Genomic DNA, 12,909 nt, shown 5'->3' with positions numbered 1-12,909 from the left:
AAGACTCATCTTCCTGGATTCAAATCTGATCTCAATCTCTTCCTAGCTGAGTGACCCTGGGCAAGTCACTTAAACCTGTTTGCCCCAGTTTCTTCATCTGTAAAATGAGCTGGACAAAGATGTGGCAAACCACCCCAGTATCGTTGTTGAGAAAGTCCCAAAATGGGCTATGAAGAATCAGACACGATACAAAAATGACTCAACAACGACATGGCTTCAGAAGGGTTTTACATAAATGACCTCACTGGATCCTTGCAACAACCTTGCCAAACAGGAATTACAGCTATGATCATCCCCACTTTACAGATGAGGAAACTGAGGCTCAGAGAGTTAAGCGACTTTCCCGTGGTCACATAGCTAGTGAGGGTGAGACTAGAACCCAATATGGAGGACTCTTCCCGCTGCAGCATGGCACTGCCCTTTCACAAAGCAGTCACTTCTCAGCAGCTCTGGGAGGAGCAGCAAAAGCATAGCTGTCTCCACTTCACAGATGAGGAAACTGAGGGTTAGGGAGGAGAAGCTTCTTCCCGAGGTCATAGCTCATCAAAGACAAAGCAGGGCTCTTGGAGATGTTCGCAGCAGAACTCTCAGATCAACACACCTGAAAATGGTTATTTCCCCTCACAGCCCTACAAGTTTTCCCTTCAAGAAGTTAAGAATAGAAATTCCCATTTATAGAAGGTAGGGATAAGGGGAATGTGACATAAAACAGTTTGTATGACTTAATTAAAATGAAATGAATGACATTTTTTCCTTAGACTAACATAAATTCTGTACCTCCAATCACCTTATCTGTCATAACAATGCAATGTCCATCACTGTGATCTTTTCCCATCATTCACCACGTTTACACCAATTTGAAGCTGCCAATGAAATCAGATGCGTATCAACAGAAACAGAAATTGGGAAGTTGCTCCCTACATTAATTCCAGAAGCTAACTTTTCTATATCTCCCAAAGAGTCTCAGAAATTATTTAAATAATCCAATTTGTTATGAGCCCACAACCCCAGCAGACAAGCTTAATAGGATAGCTCAAACCTAGAAATGGGATCTGGACCCATTGGAACACTGGCCTTCTGCAGGAAAACTGCTCTGCAAAGCTAAAAAGGTCAACGCATTGTAAGGGCCAACTCACGCTGTCCCCAGGGCATAAGAGGTCAAGTGCCAGACCTGAAATCAGGAAAACCTCACTTGAATCCCATCTCAGACACGTACTGGCTCCATGTCCTCAGAAGAAGTTGCTGAAATTCAATGAGCCTTGGTTTTCACACCTGTAAAATGGAACTTAAAGCACCCTCACAGCACCATTATAAAGTTCTAAAATAATGTATGCATGTAAAGTGACACAATGATCATAGTAGTAGCTCCCATTTCTAAAGTGCTTTACATATTAAACTTACTTGATTCTCACTCTAGCCCTGGAAGGTAGGAGCTATTATTATCCCAATTTACAGATCAAGAAATTGGCTAAGAGAAGCCAGGGAACTTGCCCAGGGTCACACAGCTAATAAGTGATTTTGGCAGGATTTGAATTCAGGTCTTGCTGCTTCCCAGACCAGGCTTCTCAGCTATAACATCTCTATGAATTCAACACATGTTTAGAAAGTACCTACTGTGTGTGATACACTGAGCTAACTACTAAGGATGAGAAATAAACACAAAGTGGCCTCTGGATGCCAAGGGTTAGAGGCAAGGGTATACAGGCTTTGTAAACTAAATCTAAGGGAAACGAATTAACAAAATCTATATGAAACATTAAAAAGTCACTTGGAGGAGGGCATTAGCAACTGAACGATGGGATACGCTACACGTCAGCAAATGGCCCCTGATGGGAGGGATGAAGGAAGCCTGGGTTCGATCCAGCAGTGATCCAGAGCCCTTCAGGAACAAGGGCAGGCACCAGGGCAGGAGATGCAGGGGTATGGGAAGCCCACAAGATTGAGGTGCAATGAACCAAGAAAGCCAGGCTGGCTGGAGCCAGATAGCCCTAGAGCCGAGAGGGAGCCACTGGACTTTAGTAATATCAATATGGTGGTGGTGCGGAAGTTGGACTGGAGAGGGACAGAAAAGGGCAACAGTCAGACCAAGGAGCAGGCTGGCACAATAATCAAGGCAAAAGGTTATGGAGGGTCTGAACCAGTGTTGTGGCCATGCTAGTGGCAAGAAAGAAATGGGTGCCAGAGATATTGGAAGCTGATTGGATATGGGGGGGGGGGGAGTGAGAGCAATGAGTACAAGATGAACCTGGTGGTTAATGCCCTCAACAGAGACCAAGAGAGTAAACCACGCCCTTCTTTGCAGAAGAGGGTGTAGAACATTCTACGGGTACAGAACCTTCCGTGTGCACATTGTCAGGTTTTTATAATGTGTCGGCTGGCTTCGATGAACTGATGGTTTGTTTTTCACTTTTATTCTTTGTTATAAGGGACAGTTCTCCAGAAGGAGAAAAGGACGTATTTAGAAATGTAGGTGTGAAAAATGCAAGGGATCAAAAAAAAGCCATTTTAGGAAACTGAGGAAGAAGAGTTACTTTGGGGAAGGACAATGAGACCTGCTTTGGGCAAATGAGCTTGAGATGCCTAAAGGATGTGCAGTTGGAAATGGCCAATGGGAAGCTGGTGATGGAAGACAAGCTCAGGACAGACGTCGGGGATGGATTATAGGTGATGTGCCTAGAGACTCTAGTTAAACCTATGGAAGCTGAGAAAGCCACCAAGTGAAAGTGTAGAGAAATAAGAAGCAGGAGAAGAGAGAATAAACTTTTATATGGTACCTACTATGTGGTGGACACTGTGCTAAACACTTTCTACAAATATATTTCATTTGATCCTACAACAACCTTGTAAAGTTGGTGCTATTATCATCCCATTTTACAGCTAGGAAATGGAGGCAAGTAGAGGTGAAGTGTCTTGCCCAGAGTCACACAGCCAGTAAATGTCTGAGGCCAGATTTGAACTCAGGTCTTCCAGATTCCAGGCTCAGTCATCCAGGCTATGCCGTCAGTTGCTCTGAAAGAAGAAAAGTAAGTTCAGGATGATCCCTGTAATACACCTATGTAAGAAAGATGGGACATGAATTTGAATTCAGCAAAGAAAGGTGGGAGAACAAGGAGAGAGAAATGTCATGGATGTCAGTTATTCTATGTGGCTAGGTTTCACATGTATCCCACTCTCCATGGGAAAGAGTTCTAGGTCTAGGGCCAGCTAGGTGGCACAGTGAATAGAGCATCATCCCTGGAGTCAGGAGGACCTGAGTTCAAATCTGGCCTCAAACACTTAACACACACACACACACAGACACACACACCTAGCCATGTGACCTTGGGCAAGTCACTTAACCCCACATGCCCTACCTTCCCCCTTCAAAAAGCAAAAATAAAAAAGAGTTCTAGGTCTTATTGCTAGAAGGGGTTCTAAACTGATCTTGATGCTACACATGTAATTAGGTGCCTTCTATGAGAGCCCTTCCAACTCTACGCCTCTGGGTAATTCTGTGAGATAGCATTTTTTTTACTCTCATTGTGCCCAGTTTTCTGAAGGTTGGACACAAGGCAAACAGTATCACTCCATCATCAAAGGCAATCTGGTCCAAGGAACAAGGGGGAAGGGATGAAATGACTGCAGCAAAGTCGATTCTCTCCCCCTTCTCTGCTCCCCAGATTCTGTCTAATCCTCTACTAGCATTGAAATTTGACTGACCTGTAATGCAGAGAGAGTACAGCTCTACCCTAGAACATCACGCTCTTTGAGGATGAGAACATCAAAACATCAGAGAGTCCAAAAAACCTGCTGGACCAGAGGCAGCCAGAGCAGGAGGCAGAGTATGTCCCGGGACTCTACCTACCTACCCCAGACCCCCCACTAGGGTAATGCCCTTATGGTCCAAACTTCTCTCCACTGTTAGTCCTATCAACACTTAACTGCCTTCCTCCCCCATTCCTGAAGGGCTTGACTCTCACTTTGAGTAACAGCTTAGACATTAAAAATCTAATAAATTAATTCACCCTAAGGTCTTAGTGATGAGGAAGCCCAGTACAAGAGAAAGACTATTGAGGACGGCTGGGTGGCACAGTGAGTAGAACACAGGCCCTGGAGACAGGAGGACCTGGGTTCGCATCCAGCCTCAGACACTTCACACACACACATACACACACATAAAAAAAAAAAAAAATAACCGTATGAGCTTGGGCGAGATACCTAAACCCCATTGCCTTCCCCTCCCCCCAAAAAAAAAAAAAAAAAAAAAAATCCTGTGGGGGGGGGGGGGGGGTCCAAAGGATTTACTGCCTGGGTGACCTTGGGGAAATCATTTTGCTTCTCTGAGGCTTATTTTCCTCATCCGAAAAATGAGGGGCTTCAACTCAATAACCAGTGAAGTCTTTCCCAATTCTAAATCTTTAATTCTAGCTAAATAATGGTTGAATTTCAGGGGATATTAACTTGGGATCTGTAAACTTGTTTTGGGTCATATATAGATAGACAAATAGAGACAGACAGATAGATAGACAGACAGACAGATGACCTATATTTCAATATAACTGATTTCCTTTATAATCCCTAAGTATTTTATCTTGTTCATTTAAAAATATTATTTGGAGAAGGGGTCCATGAGCTTCACTAGACTGCCGAAGGGACCTATAACATGAAAAAGGTTAAGAAACTCTGTCTTAATATGTGTTCCTTCTGGATTAATTGACATTTTAATAAGAAATGCTTGGGCATATGATGTTTTAACCAATAGAGTGACTATAACCAATGGAGGTAATGAAAAGATCGCTGGACTTAGAGTCAAAAAACTCCAGTGACAACCCCAGCTCTACCCTTTACCCTCTCTGTGACCTTGATCAAGCCTGTGCCTCAGTCTCCTCATCTGTAAAATGTAGGTAAAAATGTTTATGTGCCTAACTCACAGGCTGTTGTAAGGATCAAAGGAAGACATGAGTGCAAAACTCTTTATAGCCAAAAAGTGGTAAGTAGATGGGCTGCTATTGCTGTTATTGTTAATCATTTATAATTTCGCTGGACTTTTTTGTGACCCTATTTGAGCTTTCCTTGGCAAAAAATATAGGAGGGGCTTGCTATTTCCTTCTCCAGTTCATTGTTTTTGCAAATGAGGAAATGGAGGCAAACAGGGTAAGTAACTTGCCCAGGGTCACACAGCTAGGAAGTCTCTGAAGCCAGATTTGAACTCGAGTCTTCCTGACTCCAGACCCGGTGCTCTATCCACTGTGCCACCTACCTGTCCAGATAAATGGGGGTCATTATTCGTTTCAAATACTATGGGTAGAGGAAACTCCATTACCCTTTACATCATAGCACATAAGTGCCTGAAGGCAGCATGATGTGAGTTGGGCAGAGGGCTGGACTCTCATTGAGTGACCCCACACAAGGCACTCAAGCTCTATACATATCAAGAAACTCCCTTGAATCTATCCAGAAAGTCATATACAGGATGTCATGGGGGGAGGGGTCACAGAGCCTCTTGTATTTTCATTTAATATAAAAGCACTTTTTAAACTGTAAAGCAGTGAATAAATGTAAGGCATTATCACCTGATGTATTTGAGTAAACACAGAGCCAACCAGGACCTTCCATTACCAGCAGGGAAAAAAAATCGATATGCTGTGTGGGCCTTCATTGCCACCCAGTGGCTGGTTGGACACATGACATCAACATTTCCTAGATGATTTGGAAGACAAGCCTTTTTAAAAGGTGATACAGAAGACACCCCTGCCCCCTAACCAAACTCTAAACTAAAATCGGCATTCAAGCTTATAGAATGTGGAATAATCATTGTGAGCCCAGGGCCTGGGGTTTGCTGTAAAGGTCCCCAGACCAGAACAACTTGGGACCTGGGAAGCTCACCGGTTGGTCACATTGCATTTCAGAAGCCAAAGTGAATCCAAACCAATCTGACTCTAATTATCCATCAGCTTTATGAGGTAGGATAGCATTCTTAGTGCATTCCTTTAGCAGATAGGGAAGGCCTTCCAAATAAATACCATACAGATAGTGGATGCTCCAAAATTGTTTTCAAATACCGCGGAAGGGGCTGAAGAATGTGGCTCTGCGTCTAGCAAAAGGGAATACTTGAGAAGCAAAGAACTTAACTCTTCTCCTTTTATATAATACTTGGATGGATGTTGGCAGCCCCCTGCAGCTTTGCAACAGTGAGCATCTGTCCCCTGATAAGAGCCCAACTCACTTCCTCCTCTTTTGCTCAGTTCCAGGTCCACATCTTTGTCCTGGCATACATTAGCCCAGTCATTCTGGACTAACTCATGGAGTGGCCATCTAGCCATGTGTCCAAAGGCTGAATAATACTTTCTTTCAGTCACTTTGTTTTTCCAGAGTAAAACACGGAGGATGCTGGCTTGGAATGAGAGTGACTGGATAGAAGGGTCTTCTACTGTGGGCTTCACTAAAGGAGGCCAGTAGATCAAAGGGGCAGAAACTTACGCTGAGGGTGGGATACAGTATTGGTAACATACAGAAGTAAGAGAGAAGGGAGGAAAGTGGCAGCTGGCCCTTGAGTCCCAGCATCTCATGTGATTTTCATGGACTCTCATGACCTAACTGTGGCTTCAGTCATTGTTCTTGTGCACAGAAAGCCAGCATTCCCTAGAGTGGCATGAAGCTCTACCTGTGAGTGATTGATTCCTACTATCCCTCCTTTTGTCTGCTGGAGAGACAAAGGTGCCCACTGGGGCTGAGATGCATGCAAATAATGAGCCCTGAGAAGCCCTTCTGTACCCTAATTCACATTTGAAGTCATAATTGTGTGAAATGCTGTCATTGGTTCCAACCATATTTCCAATGGAAATATGCAGAATGAATTGGAAAGATGTAACTGCTATATGGGATTCATTATTTGCACTACTTGGGATTTAGTTATAGTTGTCAGATGCTGTGGTGGTGAGGAGGTTGGCCTTTGAGCAAAAAAAACAAGTAGCTGATAGATTAGTTAGGTAGGTAGATAGGTGTATAGATAGATAAGTAGATGTATAATAAATAGGCAGATAAATGTGAGTGATAAATGGATGATGGAAGATAGATAGATAGATAGATAGATAGATGATAGAGAGAGAGAGAGAGATGTAGGTAGGTAGGTAGATAGGCAGAGAGAGGTAGATGATAGATACCTCTGTTCTGTGGAATTTCTAACCCTATTTCTAACTCTAGCCCATTTGCCCATCAGGTGATGCTAATTAAACTTTCTTCTAACCTTGCCTCTTGACCTACTCACCTCCAGTTAAATGGACCAGGGTGGCAGGAATTACTATGAAGGAGGATCTTGGGATATCTGGGCTGGGAAATTTCCCAACACTAGGGACTCTGGGTGAAAGTGCTTGAGATTTATTTTTTTTTAACCAATCCAATAAACATTTATCAAGCACCTACCATTCACAAAGGCACTGTGCTAGATGCCAGGGATACAATGGGGAAAAAATCCCTGCCTGCAAGGTGCTTCCATTCTATTGGAGGTCACCAAAGGAAATATGTGGGCAAACCCCGATATGAGTTTAAGGTGTCTTCAAATTGTTTCCTGTGCTTTAAAAGTAAAAGAAGCCTTAGCACACCAGCATAAAAATGTTAACAAATCCACTCAACATCAACAGTATCATATTAAAATTAAAATTAATGATAGAAGCATGTCACTGCTACTGCCATTTATAGGATCAGTGATCTTGTATCCCAGTTCCTTTCCTTGGTCATATATTTGCCAAAAGCATCATTCTCTAGTGACAGCTTTGGCTAAGTGCCCTTTGGACCATTCCATTTACAAGGAGAGAAGAGTGGGAAGGCACACTCTACCTGGAGTTGGGTTGTGTGGTTCAAAGCCCAGTACTGACTCCCATTGGTTGCATGACCATGGGCAAGTGACTACTTTGCTGAGCCTTTTTTTTCCTCATCTGTAGAGTGGGAGTAAACAATACTTCTGTATTGCCTATCTCACACAACTGTCATCCCAAAAATATTTTGTAAACCTTAAAAAATAACCCTATTTCCCAGTTTCATAGCACTTAAAAGTTTAAAAATTATTTTCTTCTTAGGAACCCAGTAAAATAGTGTATTATCTCTATTGGAAAGATAAGAAAACTGTGGCTTTGTAGGCAATTTGCCTGAGGCAGCCTTTGAACCCAGGGCTCCTGGTCAGGCACTATTTCCAGCACAAGATGCGTCCTTTAGAAAGCCCCTTTCTATGCCTATCCATTCTTCTGTTCTGAGCAAACAGCTGCTCCGGGAATTACCTGGCAATCTGCTCTTCTCCATTCAAGCACAGCTGAGTCTCGCCTTCCTTTTTTTCCTGCATGACACAGAGTTGTGATCACTGATCAGCTGGACAGCGGCCGCACCAGAGCGGGCCAGTCTTCTGAGATCTTGTACAGAGCTGCAGCCCACGTTGGCAGAGACGTTTAAAATGGACCCAACCAACCAAAAAGAGGCTCCCAGGGGATTAAAGTAATTAAATCAACATCTTTCTTACCCAGCCCTCAGCAGCCCTCACTCTCTTTGGGAAAATGGCTATCATCCAAACCCCTGTGACAAATAAACCCATTTTCTTAGAAGAGACTGACTAGGGCTGACTAGAGCCTAACTAGGCAAAAACACAATGAGGCAAATTCAGCTGGTCTGGGCAGCAGCAGTATGAAGGAGAAAGGCAATCAGAGGAGATGAGGGTGAGGAAATGCACCATCCCCCAACGTCTGCACCTAGAGCAGAGCCCCATGGGTCCAGTGCTGGTTATTGCTGTAACTGGGCCAAGAGATGGAAAATACCCTAATACCCTTAGATAATACAGGCCAGGCCTTAATGACAAGTGAAGTGTCCAACCCTGGGCTAGACCTTTAGAGCTATACTATTCACCTCATTATTTTAAAGCCAGGCAAATATGAAAAGAATTGATGTTTCTATAATTCTCCTACCTCGAATTTTTCAACTTGAAAACAGCTAGTCTTCGCAGAGCACTTTAATAATACATAATAGCTCACATTTATGTCATCCTTTCTATACTATGTGTAAGGAACCAGCATCTTTACAATGAGTACCCATTTGATGGTCACAGCAACCCTGGGAGGTAGGTGTGGTTATTATCCCCACTTTTCAGATGAGGAAACTGAGGATCAGAGAGGCTAAGACAGTCTGTCCAATCTCAAAGCTAGTGAGCTGATTCAAACTCCGGTTTCTCAAACCTACCTTCCATTCCCCTCCTCCACCCTCAACCCATACAATCTAGGACTTAATCATAAAGTGTCCCATATTGTCCTCTGGGAGCAGCACAGCACAGGGGAAAGGGTACTAGGTTGGACTGAGAAAGACCTGGTTCCAGGCCCTCCTTGGACACTTGGCTGGGTGGCTCCCTTTGCCCCCAGCTGCTCCATAGGACTCATCTACAGGTCCTAAACAGGCTGAGACCTGCACTGGTTAAAGGGGCTCCCCTTGTCGACGGCACCCCAGAACCTTTGCTCCCCATTGTTTCCTGTGTACTAGCTAGCCTTCTCATGCTATGAACAGCATGTGGTTCCTGCTCACTTATTGGCCATGACTGAGTTAGTTTACACCCACACCCAACCCTTTTTTCTCATCTGTAAGATGGGTATTATTCTCTTCCTCATTGGTTGTTGTAAAGAAAGTGCCTTGTAAACTCACACAGGTCATACAAATTTGAACTGTTATTGCCCCCCACCCACCCCAATCCAATGGCAAATGGCTCCCCACGGTGCTCAATAAATGCCCCCAAATTGACTGCATGTCTGATTCTCCTGAAAGGTGCCAACCTTGTCTATATTTTCCATTTGCTTACACGTGTGCGTATCATTGGCACCATGGCTGCAGGAAAAAGCTTGGCTCTCAGACTCACTTTCCTCATCTGTAAAATGGGGTTACTAGTAGCACCTACCTCTGAGGGTTGCTTTGCGGCTCAGATGACATCATAAAGTGGTACAGAGCCCTTGGCCAATGACATAAATATGAGCTATTCTCAGTACCATTCAGTCTTAAAGTGCCTAGCTCAGTGCCTGGCACAGTGGGCACTTGATACTCCTTTCTCCCCTGCCCCCAAAATAGAATACTGAGATCCTCGGGAGCAGGGACAAGGGCTTAGAGGAGAGCTTCACGTGCTTAGGACATGCTTCTTGCATGAGTGAAGGGGAAAGAGGGGAGGATGCACTTTAATTAAAGCTTTCTCCCCATTTGAATCTGTTGATCCAGCATCGGCGAAAAGCACCTGGCCTCCCACTCAGATTTGTTTCTTTTCATGCTCCAGATGTCGACACGGTGAATGCCCTTCACAAGCAAATGCCCTTCATCATTCAAACAAGCCCTCCATAAAAGCCTGGGCAGACCCTGGCCCGAGGCTGGAAGGGCAGGCTGGTGCCTCACAAAAGTCATTTGCAGTGGTCCGAGCTCAAGCTCACCCCTCAGCCTCCTGAGGATGCAGAAGCCCTCCACACCTGGCTTTACCTATGGGTGATGCCTTCCTACCTTGACACGAAGGACTGCAGCCACCCCAGGACTCAAGGAGCCGGGGATCCTTTGGGTCAGCCTGAAAACATCCAGGGCTTGGTCCCTGACCTGAGAACCTCAGTCTACCCTGAAGCAAAGAGCAAACAAGTTAACTCTGTTGTCTGAATGTGAGGAGTCCTTTGCTTAACAGTTGCCCTTTCATGGAAGGGTGTTGGACTGTAGTGAGAGGTCCTGCATTGAAATTTGTCTTCTGCCATTTAGAACTTAAGTGACTTTGCTAGTTATAACCTCTCTGAGCCTCTGTCTCTCCTTAGTAAGACAAGGGGATTGGACTAGACCATCGCTCAAGTCCCTCCCAGTTCCAAATCGAGGAATGCTGGACTCAGAGCCAAGAAGAATTGGGTAGTAGCTGTGTCGCTGGGCAGTGCCCCCCAGCAGCTAAGTCTATATTTAGTGGAAGATGGGCCAACCTGCTTTGGTAAAGGAAGCTATCCATACCAGGATTCCCTAAACGGACAAAAACTCAGGTCTGGCATAAAAATAATTCGTTGTTGTTCAATTGTTTGTTATGTCTGATTCTTTGTGACCCCATCTGGGGTTTTTCTGGCAAAGATACTGGATCAGCTTGCCATTTCCTTCTCTAGCTCATTTTAACAATGAGAAAACTGGGGCAAACAGGGTGAAATGACTTGTTCAGGGTCACACAGCTTGTAAGTGCCTGAGGCCAGAACTGAAGTCAGGAAGATGAGTCTTCCTGATTCCCAGTCCAGTGCTCTGTCCACTGTGCCACTTAGCTGCCCCCCCCCCGTAAAAAATGAATTATTTAATTAATAAATTTCATTTCTCCAATGAGAGATGAAATAGACAGCAGTGAAGAAATGGCTTTTAGGAGTGATAGGGGTTTAATCGCAGCCAAGCCCCAGTCCTGGGCATTCTCTATAGAACCCAGCACATTTTCAATTGACGACCCTGTCTGTGCTATTAAACAGAAGGAAAAAGCTCATTTAGATAAACACCACCACACAGGTCAGAGAAAATAAAATTAACTAAAAACAAAAAGCCACCCAGGAGAAGTTAACTTCCCCGTTGGCTGGGTAGGTTACCAATGATGGAGATGACCGTCTTTTTCCTTCTGTATCACTGCTACTCAGGTCAGCAGACTCACTTTTTGGTCCCTTTGGGACTGTGACTATGGCATATTATGTTCTAACCAAGGCTTTGGCACTGAGCAGCTTTGCAGACTCCCCCTTGAACAGGTGATAGTGGCAAACACGCTGAAAACTCTCCATTTGCCCTTTGCTTTCCCCCAAGGGGCAGGAGCAGAGAGCGTCGCCATGGAAGACGCCGGAGGCGCAGAGGCCAACACCTCCTTGGAAGAAGAGCGGTGCCAGATGGTGGAGAACTACAAGAGGGTCTACCTTCCCGTGACCTACAGCATGGTCTTCGTGCTGGGGCTGCCCCTCAACGGCCTGGTCCTCTGGCTCTCCTGGTGCCGCACCAAGCGCTGGACCTGCACCACCATCTACCTCTCGAACCTGATGGTGGCCGACCTGCTCTACATCGGCACGCTGCCCTTCCTCATCATCAACTACTCGCTGAGGGACCGCTGGCCCTTCGGCCAGGTCTTCTGCCGCCTCGTTCGCTTCCTCTTCTACGCCAACCTCTACGGCAGCATCCTGCTGCTAACGTGCATCAGCGTGCACCGCTTCCTGGGCGTGTGCTACCCCATCCAGTCCATGGCCTACCGGACGCGGAGACTGGCCCTCCTGGGGACGGGCGCCACGTGGGCCCTGGTGGTGCTGCAGGCGCTGCCCACGCTGGTCTTTGCTGAGACGGGCTCCAGCGACGGCCACACCGTCTGCTACGACCTGAGCCGGCCCGACGCCTTTGGCCACTTCTTCGTCTACGGGACCATTCTGACTCTCTCGGGCTTCGTCCTGCCCTTTCTGATTATTTTGATCTGCTACTCGCTAATGATCAGGAGCCTGGTGAAGCCGTGGGAGGCCCACTCGGGGCTGGGCGCGGCCGCCCGGGCCAAGTCCGTGCGCACCATCCTCGTGGTGTGCGGCCTCTTCACACTCTGCTTCGGGCCCTTCCATGTGACGCGCTTCGTCTACCTCTTCGTCCGGCTCCACGCCCCCAAGAACTGTCCCCTGCTGAAGGGCGTCAGCATGGCTTACAAGGTGTGGCGGCCGCTGGTCAGCCTTAACAGCTGCTTAAACCCGGTGCTTTTCTACCTGTCTGGTGGAAGCAACAGAATCAGGCTGGCCCAGGAGCTGAGGCAGAACAAGTGAGGCGAGGGCTGGCTGGAAGACCCGAGGAAGGACACGGCCACTAGTGGGCAGGTCCACACACTGTGGAGACGGACCTCTGACAGCTGCGACCAGGAATTCTTGTACCCAGGGCAAAGTGATTTAATTAGGTACAGTCATACTGGGGGGG

At 46.0% G+C, this 12,909-nt stretch overlaps 1 protein-coding gene across 1 annotated transcript; it reads left to right on the top strand.

Annotated features, from left to right (window-relative positions):
* The first annotated feature begins 11,801 nt into the window (after window positions 1–11,801).
* Window positions 11,802–12,676, top strand: LOC138157792 (P2Y purinoceptor 3-like). The gene is given in 2 exon segments (XM_069083619.1): window positions 11,802–12,404; window positions 12,407–12,676. Coding segments are annotated over 2 exon segments (873 nt in total).
* Window positions 12,677–12,909: the final 233 nt, after the last annotated feature.

This window comes from Petaurus breviceps, unplaced genomic scaffold, assembly GCF_028583685.1.
Source record: "Petaurus breviceps papuanus isolate PSGF00001 unplaced genomic scaffold, PetGlider_PUasm1.0 173, whole genome shotgun sequence".
NCBI lineage: Eukaryota > Metazoa > Chordata > Mammalia > Diprotodontia > Petauridae > Petaurus > Petaurus breviceps.
The sequence above is the reverse complement of the archived record's forward strand: the minus strand, read 5'-3'. Positions and strand labels throughout refer to the sequence as shown.